Source organism: Dreissena polymorpha, chromosome 4 (genome assembly GCF_020536995.1).
Source record: "Dreissena polymorpha isolate Duluth1 chromosome 4, UMN_Dpol_1.0, whole genome shotgun sequence".
Classification (NCBI taxonomy): domain Eukaryota; kingdom Metazoa; phylum Mollusca; class Bivalvia; order Myida; family Dreissenidae; genus Dreissena; species Dreissena polymorpha.
This window is the reverse complement of record NC_068358.1, coordinates 26,073,825-26,099,785: the sequence shown is the minus strand read 5'-3', so window position 1 is coordinate 26,099,785 and position 25,961 is coordinate 26,073,825. Positions and strand designations below refer to the sequence as shown.

Sequence of the window (25,961 nt, the reverse complement as noted above, 5' to 3'; positions counted from 1 at the left end):
CATCAGTATTAAGGCTTGGAAAAAATGAAGACTGTATTCTAGTTAGAAAGGTCTTAAATTTAATATGATTTTGTTAGACACTACAAACACGTTAAAATGCGTATCTGAGTTGTAAAGCATAAATCTAAGCCCCTTATTTGTCCCAGGTCCCTCAGGAGCATCTGCACCAGCTGGGCCGGTCCTCAGACCCTGCAGACCGGGAGCAACTGGAGCATGAGACAAGGGCGCTGGAGCGTATCAAGAAACTCGAGATCGTCACTGTACTTGCACGCCGTAAAATGCTGCCGACGGGCTTCGAGCTCTGCATGTGCGATATTGTTCAGGAGATATTTAGAGAACCGCAATATTATCATCTGTATTTTAAATACCTGAAGTCATTGGAAGCCAATGATGTGAATCTTTTGCAAGACATTGTCACCTCTTTCTACTCAGTTTTGAAGAGTAACACCAAACAAGCGAGGAACTCAGAAAGCGTCAAGCACTTCACCTCGCTGGCATTTCAACTCATTGACTTCATGACAGAGTATGGTTACTACACAGACGCTGAGAAGGTCATGTCGGTACTGATGCAGTTCCTGAGCGAGTCCCACCACCTGGATATCTGGATGACCAAGTATAGGGGCTATGTCAAGCTGATGCACCTCCGCAACCGCAACTACAACTTCCTGTCTGCGAGTCAGGCGTACCAGTACGCCGTTGAGATGACATGGCAGATCAAGATGATGTCGTTCGGTCAGAACATCATCAACGAGGGGGAGCTACAGAATGAGCTGAGCCACATGCTCCTGGAGCTTGGCTCAATAAACCCGGCATACTCCTGGGCACAGAGTGCTCTCAAGGTGAGTATACATATGATGCAAATAACAGAGCCCTTACATTTTCAAATCATTAATTATCAATCCTCCACATCTTAGTCTTGCTCTGAGAAAACGAGTCTAAATGCATGTGCGTAAAGTGTTGACTCTCATCAGCCTGTGAAGTCTAAATGCATGTGTGTAAAGTGTTGACTCTCATTAGCCTGTGAAGTCTGCTCAGTCTAAATGCATGTGTGTAAAGTGTTGACTCTCATCAGCCTGTGAAGTCTAAATGCATGTGTGTAAAGTGTTGACTCTCATTAGCCTGTGAAGTCTGCTCAGTGTAAATGCATGTGTGTAAAGAGTTGACTCTCATCAGCCTGTGAAGTCTGCTCAGTCTAAATGCATGTGTGTAAAGTGTTGACTCTCATCAGCCTGTGAAGTCTAAATGCATGTGTGTAAAGTGTTGACTCTCATCAGCCTGTGAAGTCTGCTCAGTCTAAATGCATGTGTGTAAAGTGTTGACTCTCATTAGCCTGTGAAGTCTGCTCAGTGTAAATGCATGAGTGTAAAGTGTTGACTCTCATTAGCCTGTGAAGTCTGCTCAGTCTAAATGCATGTGTGTAAAGTGTTGACTCTCATCAGCCTGTGAAGTCTTAATGCATGTGTGTAAAGTGTTGACTCTCATCAGCCTGTGAAGTCTTAATGCATGTGTGTAAAGTGTTGACTCTCATCAGCCTGTGAAGTCTAAATGCATGTGTAAAGTGTTGACTCTCATTAGCCTGTGAAGTCTGCTCAGTCTAAATGCATGTGTGTAAAGTGTTGACTCTCATCAGCCTGTGAAGTCTAAATGCATGTGTGTAAAGTGTTGACTCTCATTAGCCTGTGAAGTCTGCTCAGTCTAATTGCATGTGTGTAAAGTGTTGACTCTCATCAGCCTGTGAAGTCTTAATGCATGTGTGTAAAGTGTTGACTCTCATCAGCCTGTGAAGTCTAAATGCATGTGTGTAAAGTGTTGACTCTCATTAGCCTGTGAAGTCTGCTCAGTCTAATTGCATGTGTGTAAAGTGTTGACTCTCATCAGCCTGTGAAGTCTTAATGCATGTGTGTAAAGTGTTGACTCTCATCAGCCTGTGAAGTCTAAATGCATGTGCGTAAAGTGTTGACTCTCATCAGCCTGTGAAGTCTAAATGCATGTGTGTAAAGTGTTGACTCTCATCAGCCTGTGAAGTCTTAATGCATGTGTGTAAAGTGTTGACTCTCATCAGCCTGTGAAGTCTAAATGCATGTGTGTAAAGTGTTGACTCTCATCAGCCTGTGAAGTCTTAATGCATGTGTGTAAAGTGTTGACTCTCATCAGCCTGTGAAGTCTGCTCAGTGTAAATGCATGTGTGTAAAGTGTTGACTCTCATTAGCCTGTGAAGTCTGCTCAGTCTAATTGCATGTGTGTAAAGTGTTGACTCTCATTAGCCTGTGAAGTCTGCTCAGTCTAAATGCATGTGTGTAAAGTGTTGACTCTCATCAGCCTGTGAAGTCTAAATGCATGTGCGTAAAGTGTTGACTCTCATCAGCCTGTGAAGTCTAAATGCATGTGTGTAAAGTGTTGACTCTCATCAGCCTGTGAAGTCTTAATGCATGTGTGTAAAGTGTTGACTCTCATCAGCCTGTGAAGTCTGCTCAGTCTAAATGCATGTGTGTAAAGTGTTGACTCTCATCAGCCTGTGAAGTCTGCTCAGTCTAAATGCATGTGTGTAAAGTGTTGACTCTCATTAGCCTGTGAAGTCTGCTCAGTCTAAATGCATGTGTGTAAAGTGTTGACTCTCATCAGCCTGTGAAGTCTAAATGCATGTGCGTAAAGTGTTGACTCTCATTAGCCTGTAAAGTCTGCTCAGTCTAATTGCATGTGTGTAAAGTGTTGACTCTCATCAGCCTGTGAAGTCTAAATGCATGTGTGTAAAGTGTTGACTCTCATTAGCCTGTGAAGTCTGCTCAGTCTAAATGCATGTGCGTAAAGTGTTGACACTCATCAGCCTGTGAAGTCTAAATGCATGTGTGTAAAGTGTTGACTCTCATTAGCCTGTGAAGTCTGCTCAGTCTAAATGCATGTGTGTAAAGTGTTGACTCTCATTAGCCTGTGAAGTCTGCTCAGTCTAAATGCATGTGTGTAAAGTGTTGACTCTCATGAGCCTGTGAAGTCTGCTCAGTCTAATTGCATGTGTGTAAAGTGTTGACTCTCATCAGCCTGTGAAGTCTGCTCAGTCTAAATGCATGTGTGTAAAGTGTTGACTCTCATCAGCCTGTGAAGTCTAAATGCATGTGTGTAAAGTGTTGACTCTCATTAGCCTGTGAAGTCTAAATGCATGTGTGTAAAGTGTTGACTCTCATCAGCCTGTGAAGTCTAAATGCATGTGTGTAAAGTGTTGACTCTCATCAGCCTGTGAAGTCTAAATGCATGTGTGTAAAGTGTTGACTCTCATTAGCCTGTGAAGTCTGCTCAGTCTAAATGCATGTGTGTAAAGTGTTGACTCTCATCAGCCTGTGAAGTCTAAATGCATGTGTGTAAAGTGTTGACTCTCATCAGCCTGTGAAGTCTAAATGCATGTGTGTAAAGTGTTGACTCTCATCAGCCTGTGAAGTCTGCTCAGTCTAAATGCATGTGCGTAAAGTGTTGACTCTCATCAGCCTGTGAAGTCTTAATGCATGTGTGTAAAGTGTTGACTCTCATCAGCCTGTGAAGTCTGCTCAGTCTAAATGCATGTGTGTAAAGTGTTGACTCTCATCAGCCTGTGAAGTCTGCTCAGTCTAAATGCATGTGTGTAAAGTGTTGACTCTCATCAGCCTGTGAAGTCTGCTCAGTCTAAATGCATGTGTGTAAAGTGTTGACTCTCATTAGCCTGTGAAGTCTGCTCAGTGTAAATGCATGTGTGTAAAGTGTTGACTCTCATTAGCCTGTGAAGTCTGCTCAGTCTAAATGCATGTGCGTAAAGTGTTGACTCTCATCAGCCTGTGAAGTCTAAATGCATGTGTGTAAAGTGTTGACTCTCATCAGCCTGTGAAGTCTGCTCAGTCTAAATGCATGTGTGTAAAGTGTTGACTCATCAGCCTGTGAAGTCTTAATGCATGTGTGTAAAGTGTTGACTCTCATCAGCCTGTGAAGTCTGCTCAGTCTAAATGCATGTGTGTAAAGTGTTGACTCTCATCAGCCTGTGAAGTCTAAATGCATGTGTGTAAAGTGTTGACTCTCATTAGCCTGTGAAGTCTGCTCAGTCTAAATGCATGTGTGTAAAGTGTTGACTCTCATTAGCCTGTGAAGTCTGCTCAGTCTAAATGCATGTGTGTAAAGTGTTGACTCTCATCAGCCTGTGAAGTCTGCTCAGTCTAAATGCATGTGTGTAAAGTGTTGACTCTCATCAGCCTGTGAAGTCTGCTCAGTCTAAATGCATGTGTGTAAAGTGTTGACTCTCATCAGCCTGTGAAGTCTAAATGCATGTGTGTAAAGTGTTGACTCTCATTAGCCTGTGAAGTCTGCTCAGTCTAATTGCATGTGTGTAAAGTGTTGACTCTCATCAGCCTGTGAAGTCTGCTCAGTCTAAATGCATGTGTGTAAAGTGTTGACTCTCATTAGCCTGTGAAGTCTAAATGCATGTGTGTAAAGTGTTGACTCTCATTAGCCTGTGAAGTCTAAATGCATGTGTGTAAAGTGTTGACTTTCATCAGCCTGTGAAGTCTAAATGCATGTGTGTAAAGTGTTGACTCTCATTAGCTTGTGAAGTCTGCTCAGGCTTATCTGGGACAACTCTTTATGTCTAAATTGAGAAGAGAATTCCGTTAAACAAAAAATGCCATTTAAAGGGAAGGTGTCGTCCCTGATAAGCAGGTGCGGACTGCACTGGCAAATCTGTGACGTCACTTAATGCACAATCGTTAATCCCTGTTTTCTCAGAGTTCCGTTCCTATGTACATGATTGAATATTTATTATTTGGATATGTAAGGGCTCTTTTGTTTGTTTCCATTGATTAATGGTGAGGGATTGGCTTCCTGTTATTCTGTAGTGAATGATGTTTTGCTGGTATGCTGTTACATCAAGGAATGTCTATTTTTCACTTGTTTTTTTTCAATTGTTTATACAGTACATGGAACTTTATGAAGTTTACTTGCAGATAAAACCATCTATCTCATTTCATGCTGTGTTATATTTCCAGCATTTCCAGCAATGTGCAGTAAGGCATTTATATATTTTTTTGTTTCACTCCAATAAGACTAGTATGTATGTAAATAGAACATGTCAAATTGACTTTGATGTTCCTGTTACAGGCTGTTCAGGAGACGGACAAAGTAGTCGTGGTGAACACTCTGTGTAACGCTGTAATGGCTTTCTGTGCACGTTGGCAGGTGAAGAAGGCTGAGAAACTGGCCATATATGCCACACAGTTTGCACAGTAAGTACCAGTAGTTTTAACTTCAATTTAATGCCAAAAGATGTAATTGACATAGCTCTGTACTTTAACATAAATGTGCATAACATAGGGTCAAAAAAGCTTTCAGATGCTTTTAATAAGGTTTTGATTAGTTTTATTAGTGACTTTTTGTCACCTTTTTAACACAGGATTGCTGAGTATATTTACTATTAGCAAACATAAACATATAAAAACTATATAAAAAAAAAAAAAATTACAAATGAAATCCTGTATGAGGACTTCAATAATAAGCTTTGTGATCAATCAGAGTGTGGATCCTTTTATAAGTTGTCTGAATGCAGCAGCTATCACTTTAGTAAGAAGTATCTGCTATGACTGAAGGCACTACTTCTCCACAGAGTTTAACATTGTCTATATCTGCTATAACTGAAGGCACTACTGCTACACAGAGTTTAACGTTGTCTATATCTGCTTTAACTGAAGGCACTACTGCTCCACATAGTTTAACGTTGTCTATATCTGCTATAACTGAAGGCACTACTGCTCCACATAGTTTAACGTTGTCTATATCTACTATAACTGAAGGCACTACTGCTCCACAGAGTTTAACATTGTCTATATCTGCTATGACTGAAGGCACTACTGCTCCACAGAGTTTAACGTTGTCTATATCGGCTATAACTGAAGGCACTACTGCTCCACATAGTTTAACGTTGTCTATATCGGCTATAACTGAAGTCACTACTGCTCCACAGAGTTTAACGTTGTCTATATCTACTATAACTGAAGGCACTACTGCTCCACAGAGTTAAACATTGTCTATATCTGCTATAACTGAAGGCACTACTGCTCCACAGAGTTTAATGCTGTCTATATCTGCTATAACTGAAGGCACTACTGCTCCACAGAGTTTAACGTTGTCTAAATCTGCTATAACTGAAGGCACTACTGCTACACAGAGTTTAACGTTGTCTTTATCTGCTATAACTGAAGGCACTACTGTTCCACAGGGTTTAACGTTGTCTATATCGGCTATAACTGAAGGCACTACTGCTCCACAGAGTTTAACGTTGTCTATATCGGCTATAACTGAAGGCACTACTGCTCCACAGAGTTTAACGTTGTCTATATCTGCTATAACTGAAGGCACTACTGCTCTACAGAGTTTAACGTTGTCTATATGGGCTATAACTGAAGGCACTACTGCTCCACAGAGTTTGATGTCGTCTATATCGGCTATAACTGAAGGCACTACTGCTCCACAGAGTTTAATGTTGTCTATATCTGCTATAACTGAAGGCACTACTGCTCCACAGAGTTTAACGTTGTCTAAATCTGCTATAACTGAAGGCACTACTGCTACACAGAGTTTAACGTTGTCTTTATCTGCTATAACTGAAGGCACTACTGTTCCACAGGGTTTAACGTTGTCTATATCGGCTATAACTGAAGGCACTACTGCTCCACAGAGTTTAACGTTGTCAATATAGGCTATAACTGAAGGCACTACTGCTCCACAGAGTTTAACGTTGTCTATATCTACTATAACTGAAGGCACTACTGCTCCACAGAGTTTAACGTTGTCTATATCTGCTATAACTGAAGGCACTACTGCTCCACATAGTTTAACGTTGTCTATATCTGCTATGACTGAAGGCACTACTGCTCCACAGAGTGTAACGTTGTCTATATCTGCTATAACTGAAGGCACTACTGCTCCACAGAGTTTAACGTTGTCTATATCTACTATAACTGAAGGCACTACTGCTCCACAGAGTTTAACGTTGTCTATATCTGCTATAACTGAAGGCACTACTGCTCTACAGAGTTTGATGTTGTCTATATCTGCTATAACTGAAGGCACTACTGCTCCACATAGTTTAACGTTGTCTATATCTGCTATAACTGAAGGCACTACTGCTACACAGAGTTTAACGTTGTCTATATCTGCTATGACTGAAGGCACTACTGCTCCACAGAGTTTAATGTTGTCTATATCTGCTATGACTGAAGGCACTTCTGCTCCACAGAGTTTAACGTTGTCCATATCTGCTATAATTGAAGACACTACTGCTCCACAGAGTTTAACGTTGTCTATATAGGCTATAACTGAAGGCACTACTGCTCCACAGAGTTTAACGTTGTCTATATCTGCTATAACTGAAGGCACTACTGCTCCACAGAGTTTTTTACGTTGTCTATATCTACTATAACTGAAGGCACTACTGCTCCACAGAGTTAAACATTGTCTATATAGGCTATAACTGAAGGCACTACTTCTCCACAGAGTTTAACATTGTCTATATCTGCTATAACTGAAGGCACTACTGCTCCACAGAGTTTAACGTTTTCTATATCTGCTATAACTGAAGGCACTTCTGCTCCACAGAGTTTAACGTTGTCTATATCTGCTATAACTGAAGGCACTTCTGCTCCACAGAGTTTAACATTGTCTATATCTGCTATAACTGAAGGCACTACTGCTCCACAGAGTTTAACGTTTTCTATATCTGCTATAACTGAAGGCACTTCTGCTCCACATAGTTTAACGTTGTCTATATCGGCTATAACTGAAGGCACTTCTGCTCCACAGAGTTTAATGTTGTCTATATCTGCTATAACTGAAGGCACTACTGCTCCACAGAGTTTAATGTTGTCTATATCTGCTATTACTGAAGGCACTACTATACTGCTCCACAGAGTTTAACATTGTCTGTATCTGCTATAACTGAAGGCACTACTGCTCCACAGAGTTTAACGTTGTCTATATCTGCTATAACTGAAGGCACTACTTCTCCACAGAGTGTAACGTTGTCTATATCGTCTATAACTGAAGGCACTACTGCTCCACAGAGTTTAACGTTGTCTATATCGGCTATAACTGAAGGCACTACTGCTCCACAGAGTTTGACATTGTCTATATCTGCTATAACTGAAGGCACTACTGCTCCACAGAGTTTAACGTTGTCTATATCTGCTATAACTGAAGGCACTACTGCTCCACAGAGTTTAACGTTGTCTATATCTGCTATGACTGAAGGCACTACTGCTCCACAGAGTTTAATGTTGTCTATATCGGCTATTACTGAATGCACTTCTGCTCCACAGAGTTTAACGTTGTCTATATCTGCTATAGCTGAAGGCACTACTGCTCCACAGAGTTTAAGGTTGTCTATATCTGCTATAACTGAAGGCACTTCTGCTCCACAGAGTTTAACGTTGTCTATATCTGCTATAGCTGAAGGCACTACTGCTACACAGAGTTTAAGGTTGTCTATATCTGCTATAACTGAAGGCACTACTGCTCCACAGAGTTTAACGTTGTCTATATCTGCTATAACTGAAGGCACTACTGCTCCACAGAGTTTAACGTTGTCTATATCTGCTATAACTGAAGGCACTACTGCTCCACAGAGTTTAACATTGTCTATATCTGCTATAACTGAAGGCACTACTGCTCCACAGAGTTAAACATTGTCTATATCTGCTATAACTGAAGGCACTACTGCTCCACAGAGTTTAACATTGTCTATATCTGCTATAACTGAAGGCACTACTGCTCCACAGAGTTTAACATTGTCTATATCTGCTATAACTGAAGGCACTACTGCTCCACAGAGTTTAACGTTGTCTATATCTGCTATAACTGAAGGTACTACTGCTCCACAGAGTTTAACGTTGTCTATATCTGTTTTTGCAGTCATCACTTTGGCAAGAGGAATCCTCTCTACCTAAAGGCCTTGCTACATCTGTGCCACTTCTCTACGGAGTTTAAGCAGGATGAGTCAGGGTTGCAGCTTGCAATGGTATGTCCACATTGAAATTGGGGCTAGAACTTGTGTTGTAATAAGATGAGCAGTTATATCCAAAATATATAGGTATTGAGGAAATATATATATTTTGTTGAAGTTTGTATGTTTTGCTTATTGTATTCTTTTCTTACACGTCGATAGCTATTTTGTGAAATAACTCTGGTACATATAAATTAATGACATGGCTATAATGTCATTTCACAATATTGTGTCTTATATTGTTGTCATCTACATCTCCAGGCCTTTGTACTATTCTCTCCATCTGTACCTGGTTAACCCTAGTAGACACTTTTGACGCCATCAATACTATTTGCCAAACAATTTTGATACTTGCATGAATGTTGCATTTGAACTTGATATTAATCTGATTTAGGACTTAAACTAATTCAGAAGGTTCAAATTCTTTGTAATTCCAAATGGCGCGTTTCGTCTAATACCATTACTCTTTTCTACAAAGCTTTAATACTTGCATGTTAGTTATCTATGAACACTTTCAACACACATGCATCACCTGAGGTAATTTTTAGCGTGGCTGTTTTCGGAGAAAACCCGAGGTATTGTCATAGCCTGCTCGTCGTCCGACGTCCACCGGCGTCGTGCTGAAACCTTAACATAGGCTCTAAAATCAAAGTGCTTCCACATACAACTTTGAAACTTCATATGTAGATGCACCTTGATGAGTTCTACATGCCACACCCATTTTGGGTCACTAGGTCAAAGGTCAAGGTCACTGTGACCTCTTAAAAAAATAATTAAAAAAATTCTGACAAGCTTTCGCAGCTAGCGTGGCACCCGTTATGCGGTGCTCTTGTTATCTTTATATTGACCTACTTGTAATTTTTTAAATTCATAAGCTTCAAATACTTTGTTAACCCAAAATGATGTGTTTTCATCTTACATCAATAGTGTATCTACAAAGCTTTTCTACTTGCATGCATGATGCCTTTGAACTCTACAAATACATCCACTTAATTCGACTTCATTTTGATATTGGAATTAACCTCCCTTCAGACTTTGAAGGCATAGAAAACTATGCATATGCATATACTAGTAATTAGTACACAGATGTGTTTAGTTAAGTGCTTAAAACTCATATTTTGATAATAAATTGTAATAGGTAACCAATGTGATATTCATAAATTCAGTGATTTCATTTACAATTTATGTGCATTATTTCCATATGTTTATAATTTAATTAAATGTATTCTGGTGTTTCAGTACACCCTATCGACTGCCAAGAAGATTTACTGCTGTGACACCATTGAGCTGGCGTTTGCCCACCGTGCGGCCAGCAAGGCGCTGATGGTGTGTCAGAGGTTTGACACAGAGAAGTATTACTATCACGCATATGAGGGGCTGCGTATCGCCAGGAGGATACTCACAGAGGACCATCCCATGCTCTACCTCTTCCTCCATACATCCGGTAAAACATAGAGAGCACTATCATGTGATGTTAAAACTAGCCATTTAACATAACAATAACTTACACATTAAATTACAATAAAATTTGCTGTGTCAACAATGCTTTGTTTTCATGAATTTGGTTGAATAATCCAGGTGTAGAATTGCTTTGTTTTAACGGATTTTACCGCAAACATTTTGTTTTGATTCGAATAAAATCCTTAAAAATGAAATTGTGTCCATGCATCCATGAATTTGGTTAAAAAATACTATTCAAATGCTCTAAAACACAGTCCATGTTAATAAGAAATTCAAGGAAATAGCTTATTATATCTAAATTATCTAGATGACATTCATGAATTCACAGTTTTGTGAGAGAAAAGCACCATATATATTTCCATTTATAGTATTATGTCTTATTCAAATTTCACATTTCACAGTGTTTCTTGTATTTGGTGAAAAAATAAGAAAGAACGTGAAATGAGAGAGATTGCAAAAAAAATAATTTTGTCTTTGAATTATTTTGCATACTCATTAAGGTTATCTAGTATTTTTGCCAACTGACTTTGTAATCTGCTCTCCAATGTTTGTAGGAGGCATTAGAGACAGGGACTTTTAAAATCTTATTTATATTCTTGAAAACTGACTATGCCTGGTAATGTTTATAAAATGAGAAGGCATTGATATCCATACACAGTCCTTAAAAAGGTTCTCCTATAACATTGACGTTTTCTGATATTCATAAAGTGAACAGTTTAACCCTTTGCATGCTGGAAAATTTGTCGTCTGCAAAAATGTTGTCTGCTGAATTTCTAAAATTAGCATTTTCTTCGATTTTTTTTTCAAAGAATACTATCAGAATAGCAAACAGTTTGGATCCTGATGAGACGCCACATTCTGTGGCGTCTCATCTGGATCCAAACTGTTTGCAAAGGCCTTCGAAATTCGGTTCCAGCTTTGAAAGAGTTAAATTCAATTTCAGCGTCTGCTCTTCAGTGGAAGGCGTTCCACGCTAGCAAGGAGTCCCAGGACCGGACCCTGGCCCTGGCTGAGGGCGAGGCACGCAAGGCCCTGGAGCTGGTCATTCAGCACTATGGGGAGGTCAGCCTGCGCACTGCACAGGTCTACTCACTGCTCGGGCAGGTCTACTCTAAAATGGACAGGTAAGATAGGCCCGCAAACAGACGTCCTTTCCAGGGTTTTTTACGAGTAATGTCGTCATCATTCCAAGTTTTTGTTTTCTTGTTGTTTTTCAACAAAGTGAATAAGCTGATGTGTTTTTTGTGTTTATACGTATTAAGATAATATCAGAAAGTTTTACTATAAAATTTATTGAAATTACCTTTATTAAGAGAGATTGCTGGCTTTTTTTTTAATATAAAAAACACATATTCAAACATGTAATGCTGGAGGGTTATACTTTGTTACCAATAACTAAAGGCTGAGCCTGAAGTAATTTGATTTGATGATGTTGTTTTAAGACTTATCTTTGTCTGTATGTTTTCATTGCTGTGTATGATTGATCTTCAGAAATACAATGCCCGAACTGGCGAAACATCCGTAAGTTCCAAATTCCCTCCCCTAGCCCTGATTTCTTTCCCCAGTTCCCTCCCCTGATCCTTATGGCTACATTATCTTACCAACCATATGCTCCCTTCATGAAGGATCATGATCAGCTGCTGGTATATTCTGATTATCTGACTTAAAGCTACCAGTTTGTTCTTATTTACTCACTGAAGGCTTCTTTTATTTTCTATTTGACTAAAAGCTCAGTTGTCTTTATTGTCCCCTACCGGTTTCACCGGAGGGGACTTATGGTTTGCGCTCTGTGCGTCTGAGTCTGTCTGTCTGTCTGTCAAACTTTTCTGGATCCTGCGATAACTTTAAAAGTTCGTCATATTTTTTCATGAAACTTAAAATATGGATAGATGGCAATATGGACATTATGCACGTCATTTTATTTTGTTTCTACGCCAAAAATTCTGGTTGCTATGGCAACAAATAGACTAGAAATACTGCTGAAAAAGGTGGTTTTCGTGATCCTGCGATAACTTTAAAAGTTCTTTATATTTTTTCATGAAACTTGAAAAATGGATAGATGGCAATATGGACATTATGAACGTCATTTCATTTTGTTCCTACGTCGAAAATTCTGGTTGCTATGGCAACAAATATATAAAAAAATCTGACAATGGTGGAATTTCTGACAATGGTGAAGCCGGTAGGGGACATATATTGCTTGGTAATAATCTTGTTCTATTTATTTAAAAAAATTAATTGTTTTAACATGTTGAAATTTATAAATCTTATAGGCCTACTACATTGTTATTAATGAATTCCTCTTTATAGACATTTTATTTGCATGGTTTAATAAAAATGGAGATAATATATTCTATAAATTATTAATAATATAAAAATTAATATGCCACAGGGAGCATTCCAGATATGACCTCACGCTGAAAAGTGCCCTTTTAACAAAATACTGTGCGCTAGAAAGTGCCCTTTTGACAAAATAGCCCCCCCCCCCTGCCCTTTTCAAATCCTAGCTGGAGAACTGCTAAAGCATATTTCATATTAAGGTTTTATTTAAGTCTGACTTGCATGAAATACATAAGTGTATGATCAGTAAGATCAGCTTATTTTATGCTTAAACAATATTTTTACACTACTGCCTATTGGTCATTGCTAGTTTTTAGTCATTTTGCTACATACATTCAGTGCGGTTTGTTTGCTGCATTCAGTTTTTATTTGTCTAATGTTAATGCTTATTTTAAGTTTCAATAAAATTGACAGGCCCTTTCCTGTCGTATCTATGGGTCCTTTAACGGACTCATTCCCAAACCGAATATGAAAAAAATTGCAGAAAAAATAATCAGAATTTCCAAAAGTAAATATAAATTTGTTTAGAAAGAAGTGTGATTATAATGATTATTATATCTCAATTTTATTTTAATTACATCTTTCAAATGATAATTATTATTAATTGTATTTGTGTTCTTCTAATTTAAATTATAATAAAGAGTTTTATTAAATTAGTTTTCCTAAATCACACAAAAAATCCCAATCCCAAACTTTCATTTTTTCCCAAAATGGTCAGGAAAAGGCCTGATTGATGTTAAATGTTTAGATTGCAAATTGGATTAAATAATTAATATAAAAAATTGTTTATTGTGTTTCTATTACAATGGGAAAAAATGATAATATCAGACACTGATATAAAATTGTCATGTTTCGCGATATATCATTTGCCTGTGCCATCAACCTCGTCATTCCATGTTTTGCAATATGTTATCGCTGAGACAATATTTTAGAATTATCCCTTGTTATTTGTTTTATAATATCTCACACACTATATGAACCAAGTCATGCAAAAATGGGTCTTATGCCATATGCAGCCAAAGAAGCTACATCCAAGACTGTGCATCTACGGAATCTGGTCCATAGCTATCCTGTCTGCTTATGACAAACCTTGCACGCTGGTTTTGGACCTACGCTGGCTGCACATGAATTAAGACCCATTTTTTCCCATGATGTGACTCATATTTATCTTGGTAAAATAAGCTATATATTATCCTCATAGCCTATATCTTTGGTAAAATGGTATATTTCATTATTGACCTTTCAGACTGTCATGAAACAGACTTGTTCTTAGATGAATGAATTGATAAGTTTCAAAGATTAAAAAAAAAAGTGTAACAGTATTTAAGTCAGCAAAGTCACGTAACTGACATAATACACTGTACATGTCGTTTTGTTTATGTCTCTGTCGCTTTCTTCAAAAATGAAGTAGCATGTGAATCAATCACATTACAAAATAATTATAAATGTTTGAATGGCAAATCATTTAGATGAAAGCCTTTTAATCCATGTTGAAACACTGGTTGAGGGCGCCATGTGTTCATTTCCTAAATAATTTTCGTTACAATACTTTTGCGCTTCAATTCTGATGCTATAATATGTCAAGTTCAACCATTTCATAGTAGAAGCAAAAAAAAATAAAAATGTCTGAACAAGTCTCAAGCTAATATTCCTGCCAAATGGGGTTCATCATATGAAATAATGCTTTAGCATTGTTTTAGTTATGCTTTTCATGCCCCCCTTCGAAGAAGAGGGGGTATATTGTTTTGCACGTCAGTAGGTCGGTCGGTCAGTCCACCAGATAGTTTCCGGAAGATAACTCAAGAACGCTTAGGCCTAGATCATAAAACTTCATAGGTACATTGATCATGACTGGCAGATGACCCCTATTGATTTTGAGGTCACTGGGTCAAAGGTCAAGGTCACAGTGACTCGAAACAGTAAAATGGTTTCCTGATGATAACTCAAGAATGCTTACACCTAGGATCATGAAACTTCATAGGTACATTGATCATGACTCGTAGATGACCCCTATTGATTTTTAGGTCACTATGTCAAAGGTCAAGGTCACGGTGACTCGAAACAGAAAAATGGTTTCCGGATGATAACTCAAGAATCCTTACGCCTATGATCATGAAACTTCATAGGTACTTTGATCATGACTGGCAAATGACCCCTATTGATTTTCAAGTCACTAGGTCAAAGGTCAAGGTCACGGTGACTCGAAACAGTAAAACGGTTTCCTGATGATAACTCAAGAAGTCTTACGCCTAGGATCATGAAACTTCATAGGTATATTGATCATGACTGGCAGATGACCCCTATTGATTTTCAGGTCACTAGGTCAAATGTCAAGGTCACAGTGACTTGAAAAAGTAAAATGGTTTCCAAATGAGAACTCAAGAATGCATAGGCCTAGGATCATGAAACTTCATAGGTTCATTGATCATGACTGGCAGATGACCCCTATTGTTATTTCAGGTCACTAGGTCAAAGGTCAAGGTCACAGTGACTTGAAACAGTAAAATGGTTTCCGGATGATAACTCAAGAATACTTAGGCCTAGGATCATGTAACTTCATAAGTACATTTATCATGACTGGCAGATGACCCCTATTGATTTTCAGGTCACTAAGTCAAAGGTCAAGGTCACAGTGACAAAAACTGACAGCCCATATGGGGGGCATGCATGTTTTACAAACAGCCCTTGTTTTGCTTTGTTTTTGGTTAAGAGATGCATTTGCTGCAGGACAGGCTATTTATGCTTAAGCATTTGTTACTTTTTATCAGTAAGTTGATAGATTTTAACATTTGTGAATTATCCTTGATTTATTAGTGCGGCTGTTTTTGGAGAAAACCCAAGGTATTGTCATAGCCAGCTCGTTGTGTTGTCCGCTGTCCACCGTAGGCAACGTGCTAAAACCTTGACATTTTGCTCTAAAATCAAAATGTTTCCACCTTCAACTTTGAATCTTCATATGTAGATGAACCTTGATAAGTTCTACACGCCACACCCATTTTGGGGTCACTAGGTCAAAGGTCAAGGTCACTGTGACCTCTAAAAAAAAAAAGACAAGCTTTCATTTATTCAAAACTGCCCAGCAGCCGAGCGTTGGCACCTGTTATGCGGTGCTCTTGTTAGGCTTACCATTGGTTTATTTATATAATAGGGCTAGCTAAGTTTATTGTGTTATTTAAGTTTAAGATTTGCCATTTTCTTTAGTCTATGCATCCACATACAGAGGGGGTAATCACGTGACAAGATGGCGATGTCCATGCAGAGACTGGTATTTTTCGCTGTGTTTTACCCTTTATTACTTGTATTGATTGTTAAATGCCACTCACTTTCCAGCCATACCAACAAGAAAGTGTTAAGCGTCTATTTCGTATTAATATTCACTCTTTATCCCAACTTCACTTGTTGCGATTTTATTCAAAGCGAGAGCTTTAATTTAGTAATCTGCAAAGAAATTTTGCAGCAAATAAAGTCGAGATGTAGAGCGAGTATCAATACAATTTCTTGCCGATATGGCTGGAAAGTGAGCAGAATTTTAACATAAATACAGTAATATAAGATATAAAACGGCGAAAAAAACATGTCTAGGCATGGAGATCACCATCTTGTTTGTCACATGATTACCCCCTCTGACAGAGTGGCAGGCATAAAACATGGCCTTTGACAGTCTATCCCTCTGTTTGGCCGTCCATATGTGCTATAACTTGTGTTCTAAACATCCTTTAACTGCTAGGTGGATCTCACTCAAATTTTAAACTTTTAAATATTAAAACTTTAAAAAACATTTTTGATATGTCTATTATGTTTGGATATGTTGACCTTTGATTAATATGCATTATACTATTGAATACATGTTCTGACACATTTACCAGGAGTCTGTTTTACAGTGCTTAATATGAGCCTTGTTCTGAGAAAACTGGGCTTAATGCGTTTGCGTAAAGTGTCATCCCAGATTAGCCTGTGCAGTCCGCACATGCTAATCAGAGATGACACCTTCCGCCTAAACTTAATTTTCGGTAAGGAGGGACTTCCTTGAAACTAAAAATACCATAATAGCGGAATGTGTCGTCCCTGATTAGCCTGTGCATACTGCAGAGTCTAATCTGGGACAACGCTTTACACACATGCATTGAGCCCAGTTTTCTCAGAACGCGACTTATATAATGTCAATAAAATTGGTTAATGAATTCCTGCAGTGTATAGTTGGATGTGCATTGAAAATATTGAACTGCTTTATGTAGGCATGTATTTTGCTAAATTGTTTTATTATATCAGAAGATATATGACATAAAATTAATGTTAAAATATTGTTGTGAATTATCTATGTTAAGGCTATAATGTCTATAAATAAAAATGTGATTAACCCTTTCCTTTTCAGATGCAAATTGTAAATGGCTGCATGCAACCAGCATAAAACCAGAACAGCCTATAAGGAACAGCCTTCAAGTCACTTGCAGTCTGTTCAGGTTTTATGCTGTTTGATGCTATTGGTATCTTAGGGTTGGAAATGAGGCTATTAAAAAAGAGACTTGAAGCTGACATTTCACCGTTGCCATGGTTGCAGGCTGCAGGTGGCAGAAGACATGCTTCAGACGAGTGTGGCGCTGATGAAGCTGTGTCAGCCCAGTACCAGCTACTTCCGTCTACTCGCAGCAGCAACGCTCGGCACCTTCTATAAGATCACAGAAAAACCTAAAGAGTGTATCATGATCCTGAGAGTTGTGGTCGACAGCATAGGTGAGTTGCTCTATGTGGTAAAGCTGCACCAAGACTCTACTTTGCACTGTTAAGTAACCATTAGGCAGTAATTTTATATCCCCCACACTATAGTGGGGGACATATTGTTTTTGCCCTGTCTGTTGGTTTGTTGCTTTATTTGCTCCAACTTTAACATTTTGCTATAACTTTTGCAATATTGAAGATAGCAACTTCATATTTGGCATGCATGTGTTTCTCATGGAGCTGCACATTTTGAGTGGTGAAAGGTCACAGTAAAGGTCATCCTTCAAGGCCAAAGGTCAAATATATGGGTCAAAATTGCTCATTTAATGCACACTTTTGCAATATTGAACATAGCAACTTGATATTTGGCATGCATGTGTATCTCATGGAGCTGCACATTTTGCGTAGTGAAAGGTCAAGGTCGTCCTTCAAGGTTAAAGGTCAAATATATGGGGACATAGTGTTTCACACACACATCGCTTGTTGAACTTTGTATATTCTACAATGTTAAATATACATTTGCATAATTATAGATTATTAGTTCTAGTAATGCATTCTGAAGATTTCAGATTTTCAATAAAAAGAAGCTTTTTTGTAAATTAACTCATTTAATGATGTTATAACCTAAAAAAGGAGATTATAAGGTTTTAGAAGAGAAATAGATGATGCACAATAATAGTACTTATGTAACATTTTATATTGCCTTCATTTTAGCAAGCATGCTTTATACCCAAGGTAAACCATCAAGCTTTAAGAGCAGTCATAGACGTAGTGCAGTACTTTATATATTAAATTAATTTTGCTGTAACGCTGAATGTTTATACAGAAATGCGTATCTAGACTAGGACGCCTTTCTGTTGTAGTTTTGAAATGCATGGCATCAATTAGTATTGCTAGGACTACATGTGTATAGTAACGGTAGGCTTAATTCTGCCTGTGCTGCTAGCCTACTCGTATGCTTGCTTCTGTACCAATAGTCTTTCTGCATCTCCATTAAAGTTTGCATTTAATTGTCATGAAACTTTCACAGATACATTATCTCCAAGACCATACTGTCAAGGCTTTGCGATTTAGTTTATTTTAAAGAAGTTATTTCCCTTTGTTTTAAATGACAAAGAAAGGCTTTTGTGAGCATATATTCCTACATTTTGCGGTCAATGTTCATAAAACTTTAACTGAATTATAATCTCCAATTGCTACAGTGCATTTTATCAAGGTTTTGCAATAAAGCTATTTTTAGCTTGTTTGAGTACAAAGTGCTCAAAATAAGCTATTGTGGTCGCCCTATGTCCTGCATCCTTGCTCGTGTGGTGTGCAACGTCAACTTTTAGCTCGTTACCACTTAAGAAGCCATATTGGTCATCCAATCTTGATGAATCTTGGTAAGAATGTTAACCTAGGCAATTTATAGAATAAATCTGGTCTGGTGCCTCCAAATAGGGGGTAATGAGGTCAATTCTTCGAAAACCTGTGTCACTACATCATTAGCAACATTTATGACTCAATCTTGATGAAACTTGGTCAGAAAGTAATTATCGACATTATCTAGGCTAAGCTTGAATATTATAAGGTTATGTGTTTTTAAAAACTAGGTCAACGTACAGGTCAAATCTTACAAAATATTGTTACCACTCTAGATGCACCATTTCTGACTCAATCTTGATAGATCTTCAAAAAATTAGGTCACCAGGATAATTCTCAAGAGAAAGTAAATATCGACATTATCTAGGCTGAGCTTGAGTATAGGTTATGTGTTTTAAAAACTAGGTCAACAGGTCAAATCTTACAAAATATTGTTACCACTCTAGATGCACCATTTCTGACTCAATCTCGATAGATCTCCAAAAATAAGGTCACCAGGATAAATCTTAAACAATGTTACTGCTTTGAGGGTACATTTTTGACTCAGTCCTGATGAACCTACATGTAATTGGAAGAATGTTTATTTTGGCAATATGAAGGCCATTTTTTTATTTGGGTCAAGTGAGGTAAATACCTAGATCATAAGGTCAAGTCTTCAACAACTGGCGTTGGCAAACTCAGGTGAGCACTAAAAGGCCATCATGACCCTCTGTTTTTTAGGGAGTTTTTGTCAATTTGCCAAATTAAAAATTATGTTTGCCAAATGTGTTTTTATTAGTCATTGGCCATTTTGTTAAATTACATAATTATAAAAGCCTCTGTGAGCAAATTATATTTTGCTTGCCTTGTTTTCCAATCATTCTCAGTATAGTATTACATGTATCCTGAAGCTACAATGCTTTTTGTCAAGGTATTTGTAATTGTCCTTTGTTTCAAAGTACATAATGCCAGGGCCTAGCTTGTGATTGCAGGTTTTCTTTTATTTTCAATTGCAAATTAATACTGAACCCTTTCATTAATAATGCACCCCTGACATCGAATATACCATCTGTAACAGCAATTTATTATATTTCATTTTATTTTTGCTTCTTATTGTGCATGTTCTTAAAAAAATGTGTATGTTATATTTGATCGTTTTTAACAAGACAAAATAATTGTTATTCAGGAAAATTTAAGTAATGTTATGCAAGATGAGGTTTTATTGCTGATCATTATAATTGAGGTTTATGAATCAATTATAAAAGCATGTTTGTCATAAAATACTTGCCTATTTGTATGTTTTGAAATGAGTTTGATACTATTGTAATCTGTTCAGTGTAAAATGCAAAGTGTTCACAAAGTTCCAGGCACAACTGGTGTTTGACTTAACGTTATGCAGTTTTCGCAGTTACATTTTTCACCAATGGTTGTCTGGCATTTTCTTAGAGACCATAATAAAGCTTTTTGATAGGATGTCATATCCAGCAGATAATGTTTAAAGAAGCTACCGTTAAAATACATATTTTTTTAATGCACCAAAATGTATGTACGCTATTTTTCTAGAACATGAACGTTACCTTCACTTTGACACTCAATAATTAATAACAACCTTCACAACATTGATAGTGTTCAGATAATGTCAGTTAATTATATTAATTGCATTAACATTTGCAGAATCTTACTTTAACAGAAAAGGAAAGATATGTAATGTATATATGGCAACATTTTTGTTGGTCTCTTTTATATACTACATATCGCAAAATGTTATTTGATAATGTTCAATATATTTCAAAGGATTTTCATGTAGCAGTATTTGCTGAGCAAATTTGAAAGTATTCTATTATAACAATCAAAACAATATTGCCAAGACTAAGACCACATTTAAAACCTGTTGGATCCAAAATGGTGAAACTTGAGAATTCAAGAATTAAAAGTTTTTTTTTTTTTGTAGAGCTTAAGAATACCTCTTTGAAGCTTTAGTTTTCCCGAACAGTTCACAATATTTTATTGTGTTCTTTGCGTAGGTGCATCAAAATAATATTTCCATACTTCTCACATCACTGTATAGACCATGGTGAGTTTATCAAATTAAACAATGTGAACAGAGTCATATGTTCCGTAGACCCAAAGTTCTAGAGTACAAGATTGTTAACTGGTTTTATTTGTTACTAAGATTTTTTTCATGTAATAATTTTAATTTCTAACAATACGCATAAGTGTCTCCCTTATCAAGACATGACATCTTCCTTAAAGCCGGCCGAGTTGATTTTGGTATATTTTCCCATTTTTGTTATGTGTCGAAAAAAAGTGATTATGAGTCAAACTTTGATGGTATTAATGTCAGATGTGCAAAAAATTTGGTAAAAATCGGTCAAGAAATGCCAAAATTCAGTACAAAGATAGGGCTTTTCAATTTCTGTCCATGGACAGAAATGATCTTAATTTAAACACACGTGGGTCACATGTAAAACTACGTGACCATGTTTACAACGCCATTTGCATGAATGATGAATAATAATGACATTACCAGTTTAAATATATGCTAACTTACACATGAAGATTTCGTTTAAATAATGTTCTCATTATGTTGTTTTATAGTGCCGATTTAATTCATAAATACACTCCGTCTGCTTTATGTCTACATTTTCAATACTTGTATAACCCGCCCCATGTTAACGTTACTATCAACCGCTTGTTTTCACGTAGTTTAAATCTCTACTGATACACGTTTTATCGTCTGCTATGATTTATTTTTACCTTGTCAATATAAAATGCCCGTTAACGTTTAATTCATGGGCGCAGCCATCTTTATTTGTACATGTAATTAACTTGATTATTTTAAGCTCGTGTATAGTTTGTCGTGTATCTACAGTTGTAATGTATTTTTTACACAAGCAGTCATGTTTGTTTCGTATTGATTTCGTATTTGTATAAGGGTAGATAACTTTCTACTGTACAGGAAAAAAACTTAAAATATGTCTTTAAACGTACTAAGTATTAACATTAATGGATATAGATCCAAACACAAACCAACTGATTGTGTTATTTAGTAGTTCTTCTTTGTTTTGACATGCGCGGAAGTAGACATCACGTGAAATTGGTGCTCACGTGACCCATAGCGTGTATACGTCACAGGTTAATAATAGTCTTGAGGATTCCGTTAAGTACACGATTAGGTTTCGTATTTTTTATGCTTCGGGCATTTTTTGGCACAATTTTTGCTAAAATCAGTATGAAAGAGTTAAGCTTTAGAATGTATCTGACGAATACTAATCAATTCTGGTAAGTTGAGAAAACCAGATTGTTTTGAGAAATATCAACACGGGCGGCTTTAAGCTGCACTGTGGCAAGTGCAGTACATATTACACTAAACCATCTCAATATATATCTTAGGAACACTTTGATTAAGGTCCAGTTGAACACGTAGAAAATACAAATATTTTGTGACCATTACCATTTTGCATAACTTTTTTAATTCTATATAATGATATTGTTTTCCATGTTAAAGTATTGATATGATATCTAAGTCATAATGAAGTGATAAAATAAATAATTTCAATTATGTATTTCACCTGTTGGTCTACATTAGTTCATGTGAATGTTTCAAAGTTTATAAGGTCCGTCCACACCGTAGCCTGCATTATATGAGGACCAAGAGGGTTTCCCATGCACTCCTCCCGTATTAACCAACTAGGCTCACAAAAGTTGGGACAAACTTTTAATTATTTTATTTTGCTGTTTGTTTACAAAAAGATATTTAATGTGGTCTTTGCGGGGGGGGGGGAGGTTTTTTCCTGATTAGCCTGTGCAGACTGATTTTAAGATGAGTTTTCCAATAACAAGGCTCAGATATCAATATATCGTATGTAAGCATGGCGGTCTCTGTTGCAGACTCTCCAGGGGTGTACATGAAGTGGGTGCACACTTGCTTTGAGAACCTCATACATACCTTGCAGTCTCTCAATATCAACAAACAGGTAACATGGCTTATTTGTCATTTATATATGGTGTGAGTATTGATACCTTCATTCATACTGATATTTGTTGTGAATAATGGATACCCTCACTCATGATTACATGTATACATGTTGTGAACAGTTTATTCCATCACTCACTATGAAACAGCTTGTGAACTCTGCATATTGAGTGCATGATATACATCCATGATTTATACATTTGCAAATATTGCCTGTTTAGATTTCTTTTTAAGTTGTGTTTGGAGAGTATCGTGAAACTAATAAGCTTGAAACTTTATAGGTAACTAGATCTAATTATGCAGCACACAGGAATTATAACTCTTGCTTTTATTTTTTAAGAGTTATTTCCCTTTTGTATTTTAATTAAAATTTTGTATGGAGGACATCTTTACAATTATAAGAGACATGATCTTAAAACTTATTAGTTAGGTAGATATCAATGATGTGTATTGCACAGGAACCATAAGCCTTGCTTCAGTATTTTGAGAGTCTTTGGCCTTAGTTAATTTATTATATCAAATTTTGAATGAGGCATATCTTACAAACTAAGGTGGTATAAACTTTTCATTATAGTTAAATAGAATCTGAATGATGAAAATTGCAGTGTTCAACAGCTATAACTTTTGCTTTTATATTTTCACAGTAATTTTCCTTGTGAATTTTTCTGCTATAGTTTTGTGAAGGGCACATGTTGAATACAACATAAATAATAAAGTAAAATCTTTATATGTATGAAGATTGTTATGTCGGGAAAACAGTTCTTAAAAGTGAACTGCATATGCCCTCTGACAAAGCAACATCAGTGACGTATTTCAGCCATGACAGTAACAACTCTTATTGTTTTGTATGTCAGCTTCATATCTCCTGTACCCATTGAAGTATATTTTTATAAAGTCAATGTAAAACAGATGATTTCAAGTAGTCACGGGTCATAAATCATGCTGACTGAAAGTCCTGGTCACCAATTTAAGTATTCTTTCTCTTACTCTGCCTTTAAAAAAAAAGAGTAAAGATATCAATAATGAAGAAATTTTATGTTTATCTTATAATTCTTACAATTTCATCTTGACAATGCTTTCTTTGTGTCTTCAAACCTGATTTATAAACCCAGAAGTGCTCGTGTTTGGAACAAACAAGACAAAAACTATGAGATATGTTTGGACTATTACATGAGAGATGTTGTTACTCGTATTAATGCATGTGTGTAAAGGGTCTTCCCAGATAAGCCTGTGCAGTTTGCGCAGGCTAATCACTGTAATCAGCAACAATACTTTCCTCCATAACTGTCACTGTCTCTGTTGCCAGGTGGATGCAACTCAGATCCAGCTCTCCCACTGGCTGCGTGACAACCCCCGCTTGGAGACCGTGGTTTCCATGACAACGCTGCATGAGGCCCCCTGCAGTCTGGAGGTATTCATGGGGGAGTTCAACTCCTGGGAGAAACGCACCAAGAAAGCACTAAACTTTGTGAAGGAGGCAAAAACTGGTGACAATCAACAGTAGAGACCAGGAAATTATACATGAAGAGAGCATCCATATTTTAGCTGGGAAGAAAAGCCTTAATGCATGTGCATAAAGTGTCTAATCAGGGACAACACTTTACGCTTTTTATGCCCCCGGATTGAATGATCGGGGTAAATTGTTTTTGGCCTGTCTGTCTGTCATTGTGTGTGTCTGTCCAAAACTGTAATCTTGGTCTGAACTTTAGCAATATTAAAGATGGCAACTTGATATTTGGCATGCATGTGTATCTCATGGAGCTGCACATTTTGAGTGGTGAAAGGTCATCCTTCAAGGTCAAAAGTCAAATATATGGCTTCAAAGGGCAGTAGGGGGCATTGTGTTTCACAAACACAGCTCTTGTTTTGTACATGTATTTTTCATTAAAAAGGAAGTCACTTCTTAGTGAAATCCAGTTTAGGTGGAAAGAGTTATCCCTTATCAGTCTATGGGAACTGCTCAGGGTAATCTGGGACAATGCTTTATACACTTGCATTAAGCCCCATTTTCCCTGAGCAAGGCCAATTTGTTGGTTTGACATGCATGATCGAACTAGGAGCCATGTCATGTTGGGGTACCTCTGTATTTTTGTGAATAAGGCTTGTATATGTTGAGTTTCTTTGGGAAATCTTAACTCGATATGTACTTAAATAAAAAATGTCTACATGAAAGCAACAAAATATTTAAAAAAAAACAACATAGAATTAGTATTCACTAGTTTAGATAATTTAATTTCAAAACAACGTTATATGGAATTGTATTTATTAAGTTATATCTTTCCAAAGGATCTTTGTGACTGTAGATGTGATCATTTGCTCAGTCTGTTAACCCTTTGCATGCTGGGAAATTTGTCGTCTGCTAAAATGTTGTCTGCTGACTTTTTATAATTAGCATTTTCTTAAAAAAAATTTAAAAGAATACTATCAGAATAGCAAACAGTTTGGATCCTGATGAGACGCCACGTTTTGTGGCGTCTCGTCTGGATCCAAACTGTTTGCAAAGGCCTTTAAAATTTGGTTCCAGCACTGAAAGGGTATAGTCTCTCCTATCATTTCTGGCATGTTTGACTTTATAGCCATAGTTTAGTTACTTTTTCTTCCAAGCAATACTAATAATAGCTCATTCTTTTGCACTTTGTATATTGTCTAATATCAGACTTCCATATCTTTTGGCATGTATGCATTGAATGTAATGTAACATAGAAAAAACACCTTCTACCTATGAATGATTACCTTAAATAATTATTCACAGATGCTTGCATCACAAAGACTGTACACTCTGGCTTTATTTATTTAACCCTTTACCACTTAGATATGTCTTTTGATGCATTTGTATTACCACTAAGATAGGTCTTTTGATGCATTTGTTTTACCACTTAGATAGGTCTTTTTATGCATTTGTCGTCACATAGTTGAATTTAGTTAAAGACCTTTCTTACTAGAGACAAGTTTTAAAGGCTTCATTTCCAACCCTTAGTTAATGAAGAGCAGCAAACAGCATAAAACCTGAACAGACTGCAAGTTACTTGCATCAATCTATTTTCCGAAATTGAAGTGCTCTCAGAAATATTTTGTTTTGTGTTTGACATGTGGTTCTGTAACCTCTGGGTACATGTAAGTGTT

General features: G+C 37.1%; 1 protein-coding gene across 4 annotated transcripts in view; it reads left to right on the top strand.

Moving 5' to 3' along the window:
• LOC127878043 (amyloid protein-binding protein 2-like) overlaps positions 1-25,684 on the top strand; it is a 34,007-nt gene extending 8,323 nt beyond the window's left edge. The window contains exons 5-14 of one of the 4 annotated variants that reach the window (XM_052424441.1): positions 147-839; positions 5,110-5,234; positions 8,914-9,019; positions 10,244-10,448; positions 11,409-11,589; positions 11,957-11,986; positions 17,364-17,536; positions 18,236-18,256; positions 22,754-22,839; positions 24,145-25,684. In XM_052424441.1, coding sequence (XP_052280401.1) covers positions 147-839; positions 5,110-5,234; positions 8,914-9,019; positions 10,244-10,448; positions 11,409-11,589; positions 11,957-11,986; positions 17,364-17,536; positions 18,236-18,256; positions 22,754-22,839; positions 24,145-24,342 — 1,818 coding nt within the window. In that variant the 3' untranslated portion in view covers positions 24,343-25,684. The remainder of the gene's footprint in view (positions 1-146; positions 840-5,109; positions 5,235-8,913; positions 9,020-10,243; positions 10,449-11,408; positions 11,590-11,956; positions 11,987-17,363; positions 17,537-18,235; positions 18,257-22,753; positions 22,840-24,144) is intronic. The other 3 variants (XM_052424443.1, XM_052424442.1, XM_052424444.1) reach the window with 3 other exon arrangements.
• The last annotated feature ends 277 nt before the right edge of the window (positions 25,685-25,961 follow it).